At 40.9% G+C, this 20,287-nt stretch overlaps 2 protein-coding genes across 2 annotated transcripts; one reads left to right on the forward strand and one right to left on the reverse strand.

Annotated features, from left to right (window-relative positions):
* The first annotated feature begins 78 nt into the window (after positions 1-78).
* emc1 (ER membrane protein complex subunit 1) lies at positions 79-10,393 on the forward strand. The gene is made up of 22 exons (XM_085781497.1): positions 79-213; positions 674-801; positions 900-965; positions 1,054-1,147; positions 1,236-1,364; positions 1,702-1,828; positions 2,003-2,152; positions 2,314-2,481; positions 2,782-2,853; positions 3,254-3,352; positions 3,485-3,581; positions 4,383-4,499; positions 5,328-5,527; positions 5,661-5,810; positions 6,003-6,164; positions 6,380-6,499; positions 6,860-6,997; positions 7,925-8,098; positions 8,180-8,390; positions 8,521-8,605; positions 8,684-8,813; positions 9,157-10,393. Exons 1-22 carry the CDS (start codon positions 122-124, stop codon positions 9,334-9,336), a joined length of 2,889 nt encoding a protein of 962 aa, XP_085637623.1. The 5' UTR covers positions 79-121; the 3' UTR covers positions 9,337-10,393.
* A 515-nt stretch (positions 10,394-10,908) lies between these two features.
* errfi1b (ERBB receptor feedback inhibitor 1b) lies at positions 10,909-19,947 on the reverse strand. Its single transcript, XM_085781498.1, has 4 exons — positions 19,760-19,947; positions 15,601-15,753; positions 14,350-14,429; positions 10,909-13,207 (listed from the first exon to the last, which is right to left on the reverse strand). The coding sequence occupies exons 2-4, from the start codon at positions 15,636-15,638 to the stop codon at positions 12,180-12,182; spliced, it is 1,146 nt and encodes a 381-aa protein (XP_085637624.1). The 5' UTR covers positions 15,639-15,753; positions 19,760-19,947; the 3' UTR covers positions 10,909-12,179.
* Positions 19,948-20,287: the final 340 nt, after the last annotated feature.

Below are 20,287 nucleotides of genomic sequence, written 5' to 3' on the forward strand. Positions count from 1 at the left end.
TACCTCCATGTCGCCTGAAGGCGGCAGCACCTCTCAATGACCAGACGAAACAAAGGAACCCGGTCAACTTCCGACTTCCTTCTTGCTTCGCTTTGAAGAGCAAGCCAAAGCTACTTCTGCAATGGCTAAGCTAATTTTGCTGTGTCTGAAATTTATTGTATTGTGCGGCGCAGTCAAGGCTGTGTTTGAGGACCAAGTCGGAAAATTTGACTGGTAAGTTTAACGTAGGGAACGAAACAAATACGTCTGCCATTCAGAATAATGTTTTAATGTCGACATGCTAATGCTAACACCTGTCACAACCACTAGCTGGCTGCGACCCGGTGTGTACGTTATGTGTTGGGCTTTGATTGAGAGAGCAGGCCAAAAAAAAAAGATTGCAATGAAATAATACAAGAAACGTTATTCGCCAGTTTACACGAGGTACTGCTGTTGTAGGTGTTAATCTGTCATTGAGGAACCAGTGGTCTAGTTAGGTCAAAGAGTCGATGTGAATGAAGCTGATCTCGAAGCAGTGATAACAACTGGTTTACTGTCCACCAATATACATATATTTACCCTTTTTATATGAGCTCTTACAATGTTTTCTAGTGGCAGAGACATTAGTTTAGTCATTGGCATGAGTTGGTTTGTTGACTTTCTGACAACTTCTCCCTTTCTGTGATCCACACAGGAGGCAACAATATGTAGGCAAGGTTCGTTTTTCTCACTTCGACACTCATATGCAGTCCTCCAAAAAAGTGCTTATGGCAACAGAGAACAATGTTTTCGCTGCTATCAACACCAGGACCGGAGAACTCAGTGAGTGCTTTGTTAGTCCTTAATAATAGTCACTGCTACTGGACCAAGTGCACATTGACATTGATATTAATTACCTTTAATTACAATGTCTGATACAGTCTGGCGACATGTGGATAAGACTGGGCCAGAGGGAAACATCGAGGCTCTTCTGCAACATGGACAAGGTGAGTTTTGTCATTGCAGTTGAATATTTGGAGATTGTATTTCCTCCACTGAAAACAGGTTACTCAGTAAACTGTTCTTGTTCCCTAGATGCTGTGTTGGTGGTCGGTAACGGCCGTCTTCTGCGCTCCTGGGACATAACCTTTGGTGGATTGAACTGGGAGATTGTGCTTGATTCCGGCAGGTGAGATTACCTCTTTGACTGGTACTGAATGAGTTCATTATTGCCCTTGTTTTGATCAGGTGATAACTGCCTTTGTTCTACATTTTAGTTTCCAGTCTGCATGTATGGTTGGACAGCAAGACACAGTGAAACATGTTGCTGTCTTGAAGAAAACTGCCATCTCTCTCCATTACCTTTCCAATGGCCATCAAAAATGGATAGAAAATCTTCCAGAAAGGTGAATGACCATGTTTTTAAGTCACTATATCAACATTTAAAGTCATGTTTTTGTCCACACAGAACTTTTACTTTATCTGCATCTGTGAAATGATTGTTGTACCACTTTTATTACTAGATGCTGGTAGCGTTTCACGTCATTTTACTTTTTTAATGTTTATGATCATTTATGATTCTTACAAATATTAAATTAAGGAATTCAACATTCTGAGACTTAAAAAAAAAAGATGGATATTATGCACATTATTATCATTTATAATTTAACTATTGACTTCTTATTATAGGAGGAAGATAGGCATTATTAAAATTGTGTAACTGTCTGTTTTTCCCCTCTGCAGTGACACTGTGGATTACCAGTCTGTGTATTCTGATGGAAGTGGTGAAGTATATGCACTGGGAGTCGTTCCCCACTCCCACATTACTGTTGTTGCTTACAGTGTGGAAGATGGAGAGATAATGAAGCAGGTAATCCTTATTTGTTGGGTTCTGCATAAAATCTGTAAAGATTTGTGGTTCTTATCATATTCGATAATTGAATCAATCAAGCACAAATGTTGCAGTACATGAGCAATCCAAACCAACAAAGAAAAATATTGAGAAATCCCCACATATCTGACTGCTTTGCTCTTCTGTCTTCAGATCTCGGTCGAAGCTCCATGGCTCTCCAACATACAGGCCAGCTGCGCAGTAGTCGGCAAGGGGATATTGACATGTGTGGATTCTGCAACTGCTTCCTTGCACATGCTTGACTTACATACTCAATCACAAATGACCCAGATCCCCCTGCAGGTACTTGTCAAGAGAAAATGCAATCAGTAAAACATTAAAACATGAAATGAGCAAGTCTGTCCTCTGCTCTGATTTATTTTTTCTGCATTTCACCACCAACACAGCAGACTGAATGCTTTTTACCACTACTAACAGTGTGATTTCCATTTGTCTGCCTCTAGTCACTGGGACTCGAAGCTGTTCCCGGCTTCCGTCCAGTGCTGGTGTCCACCCAGCCGAACCCAGCGCAGCCACCACTGTCCGAATTCTTCCTTCAGCTCGGGCCTGAACACCACCTGCTCCTCCAGCTCAACAACGGTCAAATTGTTACACTGAGGGATTTCAAGCCGGTATGTACCTGTTTCCCCATACTGCACTTTTGTATAATTCACAATTGAAACCCAACAATTGGAATCCACCTTACTTGCAGTTTTTAATGTTCTCTTTTCATGAATGTTGTCCTAATCTGGCATTGCAAATTGCACTGTACATCACCCCAGACAAAATCTTCACTTACACACCTGAAATGAAGATGTCACCTGGCTTTCTCTTGATTTTCTTGAGTTTGGACATTTAAAAACAAGTACTTATATTAGGCTCTGAAGCAGACACTTTGTGAAAATAATTGATGCTATTGTCTTGATTCACAGGCGATGCTGGTTTCTTTTGCAACTACTGGAGAGAAGACTGTTGCTGCTGTCATGTCACCCAAAAATAAAACTGTGAGTTAAGGAAGAATCTTACATTCAGATTTGTTAAGTAGGTGAATAGCATTTGCCTAAGTTACAGTACACATGGCTGTTGATGCTGTGCTGTGGCGATGATATTATAGCAAGTCTTTTCTGTTCCGTTTGAAGGGGACCTATTTTGAGTTCTCTCCCTCAAGCTTGACATGTCCTCACAATACAAAGACAAAACATCGTAAGAGCTGCGTAAGAGTGCATTAACTTGCTCTGCAGACAGAGTGCGATGTAAGATTAACTATATTGGAAAAGAAAATGTATTTTAGATATATTGAAGCATGGAAGTCTGTTTTAAGAAATGAACAGTGAAAATGACCATAATAGGTCCTCTTCAATATGTGTTTGAAAAGTCAAATGAAAATCTGTTTCTTCCCTGCAGGCTTCTAGTGTGAACCTCTTTAGTGCAGAGACTGGACGCAGACTTCTTGACACAACACTGATTTTTAACATGGATCCCAATGGTGGGAAACCAGAAAAGGTATGCTATGTTCCCTGATTATTCTGTGGCTGGTCACTCAACCAAGGCTTTTGCACAGTTTAACATCATTACTTTCAGAGTAGATGGGTTTAGTTTTAGATTTTGAGTGTTAAAACGTATTTTGTCTTTCAGCTGTATGTGCAGGCATTCCTCAAGAAGGATGACTCTGTGGGCTACAGGGTCATGGTGCAGACAGAGGACCACACACTCACTTTCATACAACAGCCAGGTATGGATGGAGAGAAAAAAGGGGCACACTGTTTGTATCCATTCATGGGCTATACTGCTTTGGGTGTGGGAGCTGTAGCCAATCCCATTTTACCCAGGGCCTGGGTGGGCTACACCCTGAACAAATCAACTGTCTATCACAGGGCTGACATATGTAGAGACAAACAGCCGCTCTACCTCACAATGATCGTGTAACACACACCGATGAGCAATTTAGACTCACGAATAAGCCTAATGTTCGTTTCTTTGGAGTGTGGGAGGAAGCTGGAAAATGAAATATTGATGTGCATTAAACTGTCAGTTTTTACTCGACCACTGGTGAGCGCCAAAGGAAGAAAAAAGGGAGGGCTGGATTTTGGCTAGATCTCACATCTAACTGAATCTGGACCTTATAGTTGTCTGTGTGTAGTGTAGAGAAACACAGCCAGATAATGGTCAGTAGGTGAGAGTTGCGATTTATGAGCATCTACCCTTTATGGGTTTTACTGTCAAGATCCAGTATATTTTTCCAAAGTGCACAAAAGCCGGTGAACCGTGCTTTGCCTTATGATAATATTTTTCTGTATTTCCACCTCTTAATCATCATAATCACTGCCAACATCTGACCGCTGTGTGCAGCACAAACACGCTCTCAGTTTTCATAACGTTGTGCACATATTCTTGTCTTTTCCACAAGCATGAGGGGGAGAAACAATGTGTCATGTCATAATTCACAGAAAGTGTCGGCACACGCCGCATACTGTGACAGGGTGTGGAAAGAGAAATGAACGATTACAGAACAATAATGAGTCTTGTTTTCCAGGGCGTGTAATGTGGACAAGAGAGGAGGCCCTCTCAGATGTGGTAACAATGGAAATGGTGGATCTGCCCCTCACAGGAACGCAGGCAGAGCTGGAGGGAGAGTTTGGCAAAAAGGCCGGTAAATGTCAAACAAGAATCCCTTTTATTGTTCTACGTCCGTCTTTAGGAATCTTTATTTTTATTAGTTTAATTATTTCATCTTTTATTTTCAGGTGTTCTTAATTTTTTATGCATGTTCTAAAAAACATAGGACTGTTTTCTAATCTAGCATGTTTCATAGTTTCCACATGAATGGGACATCTATTAATGTAAAACTGAGATGTAGTATGTGTATGATATAGTTCTGTGAGTTTTTGCTTTTACCCTTATCTCCACTGCTCAGCACTGCTGCACCTTCAATGATCAAACATGTAGATATTTTAAAATGATTTTTGCAGTTTCTAGAGTCAGATTGACAATTTTAAAAATAAAGAAAAAGATTCTTGGGTATGTTAGGGAATTAATCTTTTTGTCGCTGCTATTGGCTTCACTTTTTTGTGTTTTGTCCCGTTTTAACTGCTGCGTTTGGATTCAGCCATTCAAGGTAACAGATTTCTCTGCTCTTATTCAGTAACTCTTGATTGTTTATCTTAAGGTTTAGTCATCTCTTTTTTAATAGAAACCATCTGTAACATCCCAGTTAGCCCCCAACCCTTAAGAACTATTTATAGATTTGCTGAATGAATGGTAAATTTGTACGTCTCTTTTTTTATTATCCAGTTTATTAATGGTGATAATCGGCATGTTTTGTACTGCATATTAGTATTTATACAGTGATCAGTGATCATTCTAATGTTGTGAGGAGCACATGTGATTTATCTGACATGACAATATGTCCGCTGTGTCAAATAAGATCTTAAATGAGAGTCACGAAGCAGCATCTGTGGCCCTGCTGTGATTTTTCCAGATGGCCTGTTGTCCATGGTGCTGAAGAGGCTCTCCTCTCAGCTCATCCTGCTGCAGGCCTGGGTCGGCCACCTCTGGAAGCTGTTCTACGACGCGCGGAAGCCTCGTAGTCAAGTGAAAAACGATGTGACCATTGAGAACCTGTCCAGAGATGAGTTCAACTTGCAGAAGATGATGGTTATGGTCACCGCATCGGGGAAAGTACGAAACTAAAGCTCATGTAGTTATTGTTCAGTGGTTGTGCTTGGGGACTTCATATTCGTAGTGTTTGTTTTGTCCACCTCGCATCTCACTTTTTCCTGCCTCGTTCATCCTTTTCTTCTTTTCTGCTCAGCTCTTTGGAATCGACAGCAAAACCGGCAGCATTTTATGGAGGCACTACCTGGACAACATCCCATCGAATGCAGCTTTCAAACTAATGGTGCAGCGGACCACTGCACACTTCCCTCATCCCCCACAGTGCACACTGCTCATTAAAGACAAGGTATTTTATCACAAGGGGTCTGAGCTCTGTGGCTAATGAACCTTACTGTCATTTGATGAGTGGCAACAGTTAGATTCTTTTCCCCTGCAGTTAACAGCACTTGAAAGTAAAACTGAAGTGGTATGTTTATTTTTACCATCCCATGTCATTATTGTTGTTAAGTTGTTTTCGTGTTTTTCTTTGTTTGATTAGGACACAGGCCTGGCAACACTCCATGTATTTAACCCCATCTTTGGAAAGAAGAGCCACGTCACTCCACCCACTCTTCCTCAGCCAATACTCCAGTCCCTCATGCTGCCACTCATGGACCAGGATTATGCTAAGGTCCTAGTTCTCATCGATGACCAGTACAAGGTCGGTGCCACACTGAGAACCAGATCAATATTCTGAAATAGCTTTTACACATACTGTAGGTTGTGTCTCAAACTCATTTGTACCCATTAGAGCAACACTTAATGATTCAGATCTTTCTTCTTTGATTCATTTTGTCCAGAGATTGCAGACAACAGTACAACACTGTAACAGAAACAGCATGTAAAAAGTTCATCCACCTGCTGTATTTTCTCCAGGTATCTGCCTTTCCTTCCACCAAGAATGTGCTGCAGCAGCTCCAGGAGATGGCCTCCTCCATCTTCTTTTACCTTGTTGACTCCAGCCAGGGAAGGCTCTCTGGCTACAGGCTACGGACGGCAAGTGAACCATTCTTTCTGCTTCCTTATTTCAAGCATCTTTGCTAATCAGGACAGGAGTTTGACAATGATTGAATTTTTTTTTTGATTATTATTCTATTATCTATTATCCTTTTTTATTTATTCCCTTATTTTGGAAACAGTAACAAGGGGTATTCCACATAACAAATGTTTAATAGACATTTAATGTGGATGTTAAGTGGACATTCTCAGTGATGTAAGTTATAACCTGAGTTCTGATCATAATAAAAAAATAAAAAATTCCCTCCACGGATAAATAAAGTAATTTTGAATCTGAATCTGAACTGGTCAATTAATACCACAAAAAGATAGTGAATGTTGGTGTTTTTGTGTTGTCAGGATTTGTCCACCGAGCTGATCTGGGAGGTGGTCGTCCCACCAGAGGTTCAGAGAATAGTGTCTGTGGAAGGGAAAAGGCCCAATGAACACGTCCACTCCCAGGGCAGAGTAATGGGAGACCGCAGTGTCCTGTATAAGGTAGAGTAACTTCCTCGAAACCCTTACTAATGCTGTGTTCTGGAAGTGGTGCTGAGAAAGATTCAACATTTTACTATTGCTCTTATTTGTTCTGGATTCGGTTTGTGTTGTGCCCGGTCTTTCCCACTGCAGTCACTCCCTGTCTTGTGATGTAAACTGAGAACTCATCTTTCCAAGGAATACTGTACGTCAGGCCACTGTTTGCCCAGTGAATCATATTTACTCCCCCACTCACTCTGAATAAGAATCAAAATTTTCCACTGCTGGACTCGTTATAAGTCACACCATCGCATAAATGCTTTAAATGTACAGCAATGATAGAAAACTCAAAAGCTCTTTCAAGGCTTTCTGGAGGAAGTGCAGTGTTCATGACATCTGACAATAGAAAGGGAGGGTTGGGTTGAACTTTTACCTGAGTGTGGAGGGGAAAAGGAAAAGACGGCAGGTCAGAGACAGGCAGCAAAATGATGCCTCTGTCCAAGAAGCACATTTTTATTATTGTGTCAGTGGGTTATGAGCATTTATATGTACATTAAAAAACAAACATGTTTCTAATTGAAGACAGATGCTATTTTACTTTGTGAAGTTACACCTCATCACTTTGGTTGTTCGTATTTAACATACTAGGCCATTTAAAGATTCCTGTTGTGAAGTTGTGTGTGTTACAGTGTGTTACAGTATCTCATCTTTTTTTTTCCTTCTTCTTCTACTTTATCTCTTACTTGGTTTTAAACACATTTTTGGACATAACACAATACAAAAACCATACATACTTTACACATTTTAGCTCAGGAATATTATTTCATATTAATAGTTAAGTAAGCATCTTAACGGCACACAAGACATGGGGGTATATAAAGAGGGGGGGGGGGATGTTTGTATCTGAATATATGAATATGTTAAATAATCTGATGATACTTTTTCCAGTACTTGAACCCCAACCTTCTTGCGGTGGTGACTGAGAGCACAGACCTGCACCAGGAGCGCAGCTTCATTGGGATCATGTTGATCGATGGAGTAACCGGTCGTATCTTCCACGAAGCCGTTCAGAGAAAAGCCAAAGGGCCGGTGCATGTGGTGCACTCGGAGAACTGGGTGGTGGTGAGTATTATTGACAGGTGCTCTCAGCAGAGATGGGAGGGGGTCATGTAATCTGACCCCTACCTCTGTTTGCCTCCACAGTACGAATACTGGAGCACCAAGTCTCGCAGGAACGAGTTCTCCGTGATCGAGTTGTATGAAGGGATGGAGCTCTACAACAGCACTGTGTTCAGTTCACTGGACCGGCCACACGCTCCACAAGTGCTTCAGCAGTCTTACATTTTCCCCTCCGCCATTTCCACTATGGAGGCCACTCTGACGGAGAAGGGCATCACCAGCCGCCATCTGCTCAGTGAGTTCTGCTGCCAATGTTCTGCCGTCTGTCTGCCACACATTTTCCAGTTTGATACAGTTTTGAGAATAAATGAAAAGGTCTTGGTTTGGCCTTTATTAAGTCTTCCTTTGGGTTTGTTCTGTCACAGTTGGCTTGCCCACTGGAGGGATTTTGTCATTACCCAAGATGTTCCTTGACCCTCGGAGGCCAGAAATGGTGTCTGAGCAGAGCCGGTAAGACCTCCATTCAGATTTTCACCTATTTAAAATGTTTCTTTTCTCTCTGTCTAACCTGTTCACTTTTATCTCTAGCGAAGAGAATCTCATACCATATGCACCAGAGCTGCTGATCCGCACTGAGTGGTTCATCAACTACAATCAGACTGTGTTAAGAGTGCGAGGAATTTACACTGCCCCCTCTGGGCTGGAGTCCACATGTCTGGTGAGTCTGCTCTCACTGTATAGCAGGTGTCTGCTTTATGATAATGATAATAACCATATCACAACTAGAATCAGTTATTATTTTGATAACATAACTGTATTTTGACATACGGTATAGATGGTTTGGAAGTTTTTTCCTCCAGCAACTTATATCCAGTCATATGTGCACTCATCTTCTAAAATTAACATTAATCACTTGTGCCATTATTAAAAGTCATCAAACAAATACTTACTGGTATTTAGGATAGAACTAATAAAGAAATGAATATAAAGTTTTTGACACAGTTTTCCACCCTACAGATGAATTCAACAATAATCTGTGAATGGTACTTTTTCCTTTGTAGGTGGTTGCATATGGTCTGGACATCTATCAGACACGAGTGTATCCCTCAAAGCAGTTTGACGTACTAAAAGACGACTACGACTACATGTTGATCAGCAGCGTACTCTTCGCTCTTTTCTTTGCCACCATGATCAGCAAACGCCTGGCGGAAGTCAAACTGCTCAACCGGGCCTGGCGGTAAAGTGAACATCATATTCCCATCTCTGGCAGCCCCCCCTGAGGCTGCATGAAGGACCTCAGCCCAAAGAGATGAGGTGGCTGAGGTCGTGCCTGTAGAGGAACACAGGTTAAAGTTCAATAAGGCCCATAAGGAACTGCAGGGATGAGGGGAGAATGGGGTGGGTGTGACAGGACGGGGTTAGTAAAGGTTTCATGTGTTTCTTTTTAACTTATTTTGCAAGCACAAGTGATTATTTCTTTGTAGAATAATTGTTTTTTTGTGCCATGTCACTTTGATTAAATGTTTAATACAAAACTAATTATAGTAAAAATGAATGAAACAGACTTGAATTTACTAAATTGTGGAGTTGGACTTTCCAGCACATGAGAAAGTTGGTGTGTGAGTTCTGCAGAGTCAAGTCAGGTTTTTTTTTTTTATACCCAAAAGGTTGTGAGTTTTGATCTGTTTAGACAAATGTGTGAGTCTGCTGATCCATTTCAGCATAAAGCTGGTTCTTAACATCATGATGCCGAAGCAGAACCAGTAGCTTGGTTTCACTATGGACTGGCGCCTTTTTTTTCTTGACTTGGTTCTGGAGAATTTGCTCACTCCCTTTTTATTTTCTTTTTTTTATATAATTGTGGAGAAGTGCAGCTCATCCCTCTCATTAACACATGTAAAAGTTACTTATCATTACATTTCTGCTCCGTTAGACTGCGTTCATTGAAAGTGATGATAAATATGGAGGTGAGAGATAAGAGACACAGACGACATGCAACACGAGCATGGTTTTATTACCAACCAGAACCACATATACCTGCTGAAAGGCCACGTTGCCCACATGCCATTTGGTCTGATGGCAAACGAACTGTGAATAATAAAGTGTGAGGAGAAAATGTAGCATGGACAAGAGATGGCTTACCTGAAGACTCTCCCTCCAAAGGCGCTGACGCACTGTCACCATCATCAAGCGCCTGACCGAGGCCCATCAGTCATCCTGCAACTCAATTTTTTTAGCAGTTTTGACCCAACGTCCACTGTTGTTGATGCTCCATTAAATTTTGTCTCGGAAATTCCAGTTTCAGTGTTTTTCTTTGCTTTCCCACACTTTCTGAGAGGCTTTAAGAGAATTTGTCTTCAATCTAGGTGCAGAATGTGTAGGTGTTTAATGAATATAAGCCATCATTAGCACCTAAAATACTTATTTCTGCATTATAGACTGTTTTATATGCATAGAAATCACTTTAAAGTATATTGTGGCTTTTTGCCTTTTATTCGATAGCACACAGTAGAGATAGACAGGAAAGGGGGAATGACATGCAGGAAAGGGCTGCCCGACGCGGGATTCAAACCAGGGCCACCTGCGGTGAGGACTGTAGCCTCTACATGGGGCGGCCACTTTACCCACTGCGCTACGCACCGCCCCATAGAAATCACATTTTACCTTTGATGATTTAATAAGTAAATAAAAAGTTTCCAGAATAGGTTTTCTCTTTCTTAGCGTTTCCTAACACAAACACTGGGACAATGAGGAACGGATGTTTGTCTTCCCAAAGGTCACTAACCCAAAAACACAGAACACTGAAGCAATCATACAATGAATAAGTTACTTTATTTCTATAAATAGATTAAAAACACAGATTGAACAATGATTCACTTTTGACACAACAACATTACAAACGTACAGCCTTCGCTCAGATCAGATTTGACACACAACCTTCACAAGAACTTAGAACCAGCTGCACAACAAAGGCTGCAAATGTGAGTCTGCACTTCAACAATGTAACATGGTCTCCATGTCCACACACAGGCACACAGGGAATCATTAAAGGTCCAGTCTGTACATGTCTGACCATGTTTGCAGTATTTGAGCTAAATTTAAACAGTTTGCCTAAATGATTAATATTAGTGTTTATAACCTCATTGTAATTGCAAACAAGCCTCCCGATACACAGCTGAGGTAAAACCTTCAGGAGCATCATGAAACATGATGGTCTCAAGTTGTTGGCTAATGTTCTCCATGTGTGTATCAAAGGACCTGTCAATCAAATCAACTGAAGCAACTGCAGTTTTCAGTCATACGTTCTGAGGTTTGTTCTGTAGCAACTGTCCTTTGTTTACATTAACAATCACACAATCTCCCTTTCAATAAATTAAACACTTTGCGCACGAAAATATAATATTCCAAAATAATTAATGTCTTAAGTGATAACAATGAGTAAAATGTAGCTTGGTGTTACTTTTTTTTTTTTTTATCTGCTTTTTGATTGTGAGAGCTGCCAAACAAAAAGTACACAAATGGAGCAGAATCCACCGACACTTTTGAAAGACACTAGTGTTTAGCTCAGAACCTCCAATATTAACCAATATACCATAAATTATCTTAATGTGAGAATGATTCTGCAAAACATGAACTCAATCTTTACATGCACTCATGATTTAAAGCAGCATTACAAGCCCAGCTTGTACATACAGTAATTATTTGCTCACTTCTAAGAAATGTAGTATTAGCTCAGTTTCTTTTAGTGACACGAGTGATAAGACGTTTTCCCTGTGACATGAACTGCAACATCCATGTAACCAGAAACTGAAAGTCTTTTTAGGAGGTAAATATTTCTCCAACACGAGTGAAAACACTGGAATGTTTCGGATGTTTTCTGGGTTGAACTAGAGGTGAGGTTGATGAAATACTGACTGGTAAAAGATGTTAAGTTAAAAACAAACCAAAGCCACACAGTGTGCTCTGGTAGCTGGGGAACATCAGTCACTGAAAAGAACACCACGCCATGCAGCACGAAGATGTTTTTTCACACGGTTATTCACGATGTCAGTCACAGCACCAATCAGTTTTCACGACATGGTTTCTATCTGCTCTGCCAGACGCTGGAGTTTCCCGTCCTGGCCCACTGGCCTGGCTCACTGAGGAGTCTTTCTCGCCTGTCTGTGTGAGCCGGTCGGTCTGGGGGCAGGAGGATGTAGTGTGTGGCGCTTGCCTGTCTGCCGTCCTTCAGTATGGGAACGATGCAGGGAGAAAACTGAGCTGTAGGGGGCGCCCTTTCGCTGTGCTGTCTCTGTAGCGCCTTACTGACATATTTTGGGTTAGCAGCAAAACTCTGTGTGGCGGGCATCACACCGTTGATGTAAATGGGAAGGCTTTTGGGGCTCGGGGTACGCGGCGGGCAGGGTGGGACCAAAGGGACCCTCGGAGGGATTTTAGGAGGCCGGTCTCCATCGTTTGTGTTGGCGGTCTGTGACAGAGCGGGAGGTTTTGGTGGGATGGGGATGCGAGGAGGGATCTGAGGCTTGTCTGTAGGGAAGGTTATGGTGTTGCCGTGTGGCTGCAAGGCAGGGCCTGAGAAGGAAAATCGAAATCTGGATGTCTGCTGGTGGTCCGGCTGTTTGCCACACAAAGGCTCTCCGGCTGGTGACACCATGTGTGGGTGGTCTTCTCTGTGGAGGGTAGGTGTCCAGTTGCTGGCTCCAAACCCAGCCCCTCTACCTGTTGGCCTGTCCTCTCTGCCAGGCCAGGAGAAAGCCATAGAGGCAATCTCAGCCCCGCCGGCCCGAAACGAGCCCTCCTGGTAGGCATGATTTACTTGCCCCCAGTCTCTGTTACTGCCCCTGGACACGGCCTTGGGGCAGCTTTTCGGCAAAAGGCGTCGTCGGTCACTGGTAAAGAACTCCACCTCGTTATCAGCAGCTTCGTCCGACATGAGCTCCTCAGGGTCAGGCAGAGGCGGCAGGGGTTTGGCCTCTTTCTGGATGCCCCCAAACACTGTCCGTCTCTGGGAGGAAGGGACCACCTGGTCTCCCTCATGGAGCCGCAAGATGTTCTCAGACGTTAGGCGATAGGTATCAGAGTAGAAAGGAGACTGGGGGATGGAGATGTTGGCTGCGAAAAAGGAAAAGAAAAAAAAATCAAACATCAACCTGAGATCTTAAAAAAAGCTAATGCCAATAGGTTTGCTAAAGAGTGCTGCTTCACAGGCCGAAGTATCATAAGACAGGTGCTCTTTGGATACAAGGGCACTTCATGAAATCAAGAAAATGGTTTAGTATTCAGCTTAGTGCTCTCTACCCAAGATCCTCATGGCATCCCAACCTGCACTGTGCACCGCTGCTTTGGTATTACTGTGGTTTTACTATCACTGTTGTTTCCTTCAGAGTGAAAACAACTCTCAGAGGAAGAAACATGGAAAACAACTTGCAATGAGGAAAAACTCTAAACTAGAGTGTAGTGACAGTGTAGGAGGGAAAATACCAGGGGGAGTGGGCTGCCCACTCTCCTTAGGAAAAAAAAAATACGTGAAGGTATCCCACAGGAAACAAGAGAGAAAACACGTCGAAAAAACAACCGCTTAACCTATTACCCTCTTCGTCAAACATCAGCCACAACAACCTGATTAACACAGGAATCATCATTATCTGCGGGGCGGGACGCAATCTTAACGGAGCTTCCCATAACCTTCTCTGTGGAAACATCCGGCGTGCCCCTGACTGCAGGAACAGCTGGTGACAGGGGAGCGATAGCTCTCCCTCCTCCTTCACGTCTTTCACTTGCCCTGTCCTCATGCTGTTTAATTACTCAAACAGAGTTTAAACTCTAGCTTGTCAAGCCGAGGCAAACCTAAGAATATAAACCTGTTAGACTAGAAACTTTACATAAAATGATATCAACATGAAGAAAATAAATGATTTTTATAAAAAGAAAAAATAACATATATAGCACTAGTCAAACTTTTGAAATGTTTCATAATAATAATTCAAAATAGTAGCCTAAGTCAAAAATGACAACTATAAAATCTCATCAATGTTTCTTTATTATTTTGGTTTCTTGTCTTATTTTATTTCAGTTTTCAGCACTATATTTTAGATTCTAATATTATTTGTCTAACTCTAAGTATTTTGTAGCAACAATTTATTTCTAATGCCAGTTTCTCGAAGAAATAAGTCAAATTCAGAAAGGCTGTATCCATGTTGGGCTAAATGACTGTACAGCTTCTTACATGTCTAACTCAAATGTAAAGGACTTACAGTTGAATTCCTTGGCCGTTTGCTGCTGTTGAAGCTCCGACAGGTTGTGGTCCATATCAGCACTTAGGCCAAAGCATACTCTGCAACGCAAGAGGAGTTGAGAAACACACACAGAGTTGTGCATGAGTGTAAATCATTCCTGCATATAACCTGTCATGAGTAAGTCATTATGTGTGAAACAACAAGCATGACATGCTTTAACAGAATATTGTTTCTTCTCATCTTTAAGTGTTTACATAATGTAGCACCACTGCAAATCACTCCATGTCATATTCAGCATTTCTGTTTGCTCAATATTTGCCTAATAATGTAATTTTGTGTTATATTATTTCACCATATTTCTTGTTACTATTCTACTCTACATCTGTGCACATCTGTCCATCATTTTTCCCTATTTCCCATTTTTTTAATCTGCGTTATCTAATATGGAGGGTATTATTGTATGATGTACAGCTTCTCCCAACAAAATTATGATTTTTGACAATTTAAATAAAATGTCCGTTATCAAAGAAAATAATGAATATCCATCATAGACACATAAACCTGTAATGGTGTTGGTCACATCACACCCCGTTACAATACAGAGGCCAATTACTGCCTTATCACTACACTTATTATTTTACTGATTAGAATTTTATTTTTTGTCGGGTAATCCTGTTTTTGTTCCTATCATTGTCTCGCTTGATGAAGCAATTCAAATCTTGTTAAAGCTAATTTTACTTACTTAGATAGATAGATAGATAGATAGACATCCTCTCAATACAAATCCTATTTACTGTTAAAATCAGGTTGAAGTCATTTAACTTTCTAACTTCAATCCTACCTCACTTTCCATATCCCATTTACATTATTACATGCTTATAAGCAATCATTACATACATTAGCCTACTGTAATAGCCTGCAAATAATTTTAAAATCATCTATAAAAATATGTTATAGCCTTTTATAAATGTTTTGTCATGTGGACATCCAGTCTCTAGATAGATAGATAGATAGATAGATAGATAGATAGATAGATAGATAGATAGATAGATACATACATAGATAGATAGATAGATAGATAGATAGATAGATAGATAGATAGATAGATAGATAGATAGATAGATAGATAGATAGATAGATAGATAGATAGATAGATAGATAGACAGACAGACACACATAAAAATCCTCTAATTACGCTATAAACTAACAATATATTTGTCATTCTTGTTGACATTGTGCTTCTGTCGTGTGTGTCCTGTGTGTGTGTACCTGTTCAGGTCAAGGTGTCCCCAGTAGCTATTGGCCATGCTGTGGCAGACAGACAGCTGTGTTCTTAGAAATCATGAAGGGTCTGTTTGGTCGAGCTCCAGCACAAGTCTGCTCCCTCACACTCATCACAGAGTCATCGTAGCCAGTCGTACGCTGTGGGAGAGAAATGGAGAGCTGAGTGGATCCATGCTGGCCTTTTACTGCAGGTTTTTTCAGAACTTGAATCCTCCACATTTGGTCTCCCTCCATTTGTTCTGGCCACGCCTTCATCAATGTAATGTCATGTGCTCATAAACGGGGCACATAATGCACGTACAGAACTGAACTCAGTCCAGCACACCCAGCTGCACGCTCCTGTCCTACCAGGCAGGTCAAAAGGTCAGGACAAAAACATATATCACCTGTTGATTAAACAACTGATGTCAGTAAGGTATTATTTACACGCCTTTATTACCGTTACTCTTTTCTCACTCTGAAAAAGGCTTTGCGACACTGAAACATAACTGAGTAAACAAAAGCCGTTTTGTGAGGGAAGCAAGCAATTGATTTTTTTTCATCTAGGTACAGAAAATACTAACTTAAATTCCTGAAACGCTGCATTGTTTTAGTTGAGCCCCCAAGAAACAACAGTCACAACAAAAGCCCAGTAAATTACTTCAGTCTGCTCTGGCAGCTGCCATGTGTACCTCTTTGTGGTTCCAGCTTAAAGCCATTTGTCTGATGAGCAGGCTATTGCACAACCTCTGGGTCAGAAGTGGGAGGGCAGCAGCACTCCTCACCCTCCTTCCTCTCTGTGACCATGAAACCCTGCAGTATACACCCGTACAACAGGGTTTAATTGTGCAGCATTCCTGTGATGCTGAATGACAAACTCCAGCACTGAGACGGCACACTGCAGCCACATACACACACACACTTAATGGATTCAGGTTTGGCTGTGGATCCTTAAATATTTCTCCTCTTCCTAGAATAACAATAAAATAATAAAGACATGCCAAGCCAAAAATCTAATTGGCCTCCATATAAGATGATTCAGATGCTTGTCACTGCCACCTGTTTCACTTTAACAGGGAGATGGACACATGTACTTTGGGTCAGACTAAGGTCATTCTGTTTTTATGTGAAAGGTGGAAACATCAGCCTTGGCTTTATTCACAACGTATAAAACCAGGGGGGAAATTTAGGTTAAAACACATTATCTGACCACTGAAGGGATTTAAAAGTGAGAGCAGCTCCTGTGCCTCCTATAGCCTTAACAGCAATGCAGACACAAGACAGAGAGGTTTATTTCACAATAAAATGTAAGCACTAACCTGAAGAGACTGCACACTTCACATTTCCTTTCCTGTCTGTATTAAGCTATGCAGACATTAGGAATACACCCCCCCCACGCACACACTCACACACACTTGCCTGGAGCATGAAGGTCACCCTTTTACCACCACACTGCAATTTTTGTTCTTCAAAGTCCGGCTTTGTTTCATGTGTACAGTTCAACAACGTGGAGCATGCATAATGCAACACAAAACCCCACTACAAACAAAACAGTGACCCATGCATCTATTTGAATATTCATGCAATCCTTAAAACAACCAACTGTGGCGTCATTTCCACCAGTGAACCTCGGAGATGGAAGACGCTGAACAATTATGAATTCTACCGGCAATTACACAGCGTCCATGAATGGAGCCACTCTCGGGCATGAATGGGCCTTTGTGTCACTTTGGTGCACACTGAAACAAGCCTGAAAAATCCAAGTGAACTCTCCCATGAGGTTAGGACTGAAGATACGCCATGGAGACAAGCAGACATGGCTAAGGCATGAGCCTGTGCCACCCAATGCCCCACATGAACTGGCACTGATGGAAGGACGACCAAGGGGCCAGAGAAAGCTGTTTGTTTGTCTGGTTGCAGGAGCCTTGGCATGTAGTCCTAAGATGTCTGCACCTCTCTTTTTTCAGGTGATAGGCCGTTCACTGACTGGATCTTAAATCACTGAATAATGATGAAGGTACTGGCATACAGTCTGTGCTGCTTCACATCACCTAATTAAAACTTTCTGTAAACACTCAGGCCTGGCAAGTGGCAAGTGCAAATATTTCCACCACAACAACATAAACCACTATACTTGAGAAAATGCTGTAATGTAAAAAATAAAATAAAATAAAATAAAAGTTCAACACCACCATTTGAAGAAGCCATGGTAAAAAAAAATTTCTATAACAAAATTAATCTAATAGACCAATGTGAATGGATTTTTAAAGGGAACATGTAAATATGTTACCAGGCCTTTCACAGAGCTTTATAATTTGCTAACAAACTAGCCTGTTGCAGACATACACTACATTTCATAATGTAGCTACAGTTTTTTAAGGGGTCAGACATGAGACCCTTGCTGTAGCTGTGACAGAGCCAAACCATTCACTTCAACAGATTATGAGAATTCGGTGCAACGCAGCATGATGGGATACAAATAGCACCCCACCTTGTGACATGCAGTTGAAAAATAAAATTTTGCTGAGTGAACTACAAATCTGACCCAAAAAAAAACTTTAAGAAAAAGTAGTTTTCTAAAAGTCGATAACCAATTTGTTGTATCTCAAAGTGTTGACAGTATGTGGTTTATGTGCTTGAAAATGCCGTTTATATGCTTCATTTCAGCCCAATAACCATTTAGTAGTTATCATAAGACATACATCTGTATTTTCTTTGATCTTTGACATTTGAATTTTTAAACCAATTTTTGTAACTCTTATTCTTACTGTAAATTACAGTAATTATTCTCTATGCAGAGCCGTGTCAGTATGCCATGCTTCATTTTACTATACACACAGTTTGATGTTACCTTGATGAAAAAAAAAATCCTTAAAATCTGACTCTTTGAACCGCAAATGAATTCCTTGTGACTGTGACACTAATGCTGGTGAATCATACATCGCTGAGATTGGTTCATTTCATTTACGAACTAGATCGTTTATTTGCTGAGAGTAAAGCAGTTTGTTGTGATATGAATCACTTAAACACTGTTCAGATTAATCAGAGTCCTATCGGATCACTGAAGCTGGTTCAGGAAGTGTAAGAGAAAGCGAACAGGTCTGAAAGTCACCCTGAAGGCTGGAGCAAATTTTACACTGAGTGAGTAAGTGAATGACAGGTTGAGGTAGTCATTTCAATGGAATCAACCTCAATTTGCATTTACAGTGTGGAAATACAATTAACTGTGAGGCGTCACAGGTCTATGAAGGCCCACATGTCCAGACTATTGAATATTTTTTTACCCATGTGCCATCAATCACCAAATAACACTATGCAATATAATATAATGTGCTATGTGTTTATAAGCTATTACTCTTTTATCTATTTTTCTGTTTAGCTATTTATAAATTCACTCTATATCAGAGTCAGTTTTTATTTTTTCTTGTTTGCCATTCTTGCTTTTTATTTTTTTTATCCAGTGAAAGAAATAGCCCAGAAATTTCATTGGACAGATGCTGTTCCAGGAAATTAAAGACATTTTCTTCTATTATATGCTGTTAAATTCAATTCAAATATGTATTTAGATCAGAGATAAATGTCATGGGTCACCAATTAATCTAAAATAAATGCAATGATCTGAGCTTCATGTGAACAATGTTGAACATCCTCTCAATACAAATCCTATTTACTGTTAAAATCAGGTTGAAGTCATTTAACTTTCTAACTTCAATCCTACCTCACTTTCCATATCCCATTTACATTATTACATGCTTATAAGCAATCATTACATACATTAGCCTACTGTAATAGCCTGCAAATAATTTTAAAATCATCTATAAAAATATGTTATAGCCTTTTATAAATGTTTTGTCATGTGGACATCCAGTCTCTAGATAGATAGATAGATAGATAGATAGATAGATAGATAGATAGATAGATAGATAGATAGATAGATAGATAGATAGATAGATAGATAGATAGATAGATAGATAGATAGATAGATAGATAGATAGATAGATAGATAGACGTAGCGGCCACTAGCGGCTCCCAGGCAAGAACTATCCCGCCTCGATGGACGCACTGGGCGGACATGAAGAAGCCGTGGAGCGGCTGAGCTGCTCCCCTCAGACAAACTAGTCGGAGCTCCATCAGTCTAGACAGTTCACATTTTCAAAGGTCTTACCATGAACATGCGGACAACTTCTCCATCATGTAGAGTTGGCGCTCGATCCACGTCCAATGTGAAACAACCTGAGAGTAAATAGCCTACGTTGTGTGTATGAGCCGGGACTCCCAAATCAAAACTGAACCATGTGCAACATCCCTCCTCTTGTCAACAACACCGGGAGGCGAATCTCATTTAGTCGTGGAATGACGCGGATTTCCCACATCTCCTTATAAATGCATTCAGCTCCCCGGCACATCAGTGTAACTCCACCCAAGCCCGCCTTAAAGGGGAAAACCACCCTAAAAACCAAAAAAAAAAAAAAGTATCAGGAAAAGTCAAACACGATGGGGAAAAGTACTGTCTACTGAGAAGAGGGGTATTTAAAGAATTTGAGGGTGTAAACCACGGTAGCATAGCTACAGTCTGGTAGATTTTCAGTTTAGCATATAGGTCAAATAATCCAGGAGAATCACCCAAGGTGTGGCTGTCATTACTCACTACACACGTCCTCACTGCTGGCTGAGCAGTAGGCTACATTAGTGA

This window comes from Trachurus japonicus, chromosome 7, assembly GCF_045865225.1.
Source record: "Trachurus japonicus isolate A0001 chromosome 7, Traja_1.0".
In the NCBI taxonomy this organism is placed as follows: Eukaryota; Metazoa; Chordata; class Actinopteri; order Carangiformes; family Carangidae; genus Trachurus; species Trachurus japonicus.

Bases quoted from the DNA above. Each gene is read 5' to 3' on its own strand.
- emc1 (XM_085781497.1), top strand. From the start codon at position 122: ATGGCTAAGCTAATTTTGCTGTGTCTGAAATTTATTGTATTGTGCGGC. The intron at 802-899 runs GTGAGTGCTTTG...TGTCTGATACAG, and splicing joins CACCAGGACCGGAGAACTCA to TCTGGCGACATGTGGATAAG. The intron at 2,854-3,253 runs GTGAGTTAAGGA...TCTTCCCTGCAG, and splicing joins TGTCACCCAAAAATAAAACT to GCTTCTAGTGTGAACCTCTT.
- errfi1b (XM_085781498.1), bottom strand. From the start codon at position 15,638: ATGGCCAATAGCTACTGGGGACACCTTGACCTGAACAG. The intron at 14,430-15,600 runs GTACACACACAC...CTTGCGTTGCAG, and splicing joins GGACACCTTGACCTGAACAG to AGTATGCTTTGGCCTAAGTG. The intron at 13,208-14,349 runs GTAAGTCCTTTA...CCTTTTTCGCAG, and splicing joins AACGGCCAAGGAATTCAACT to CCAACATCTCCATCCCCCAG.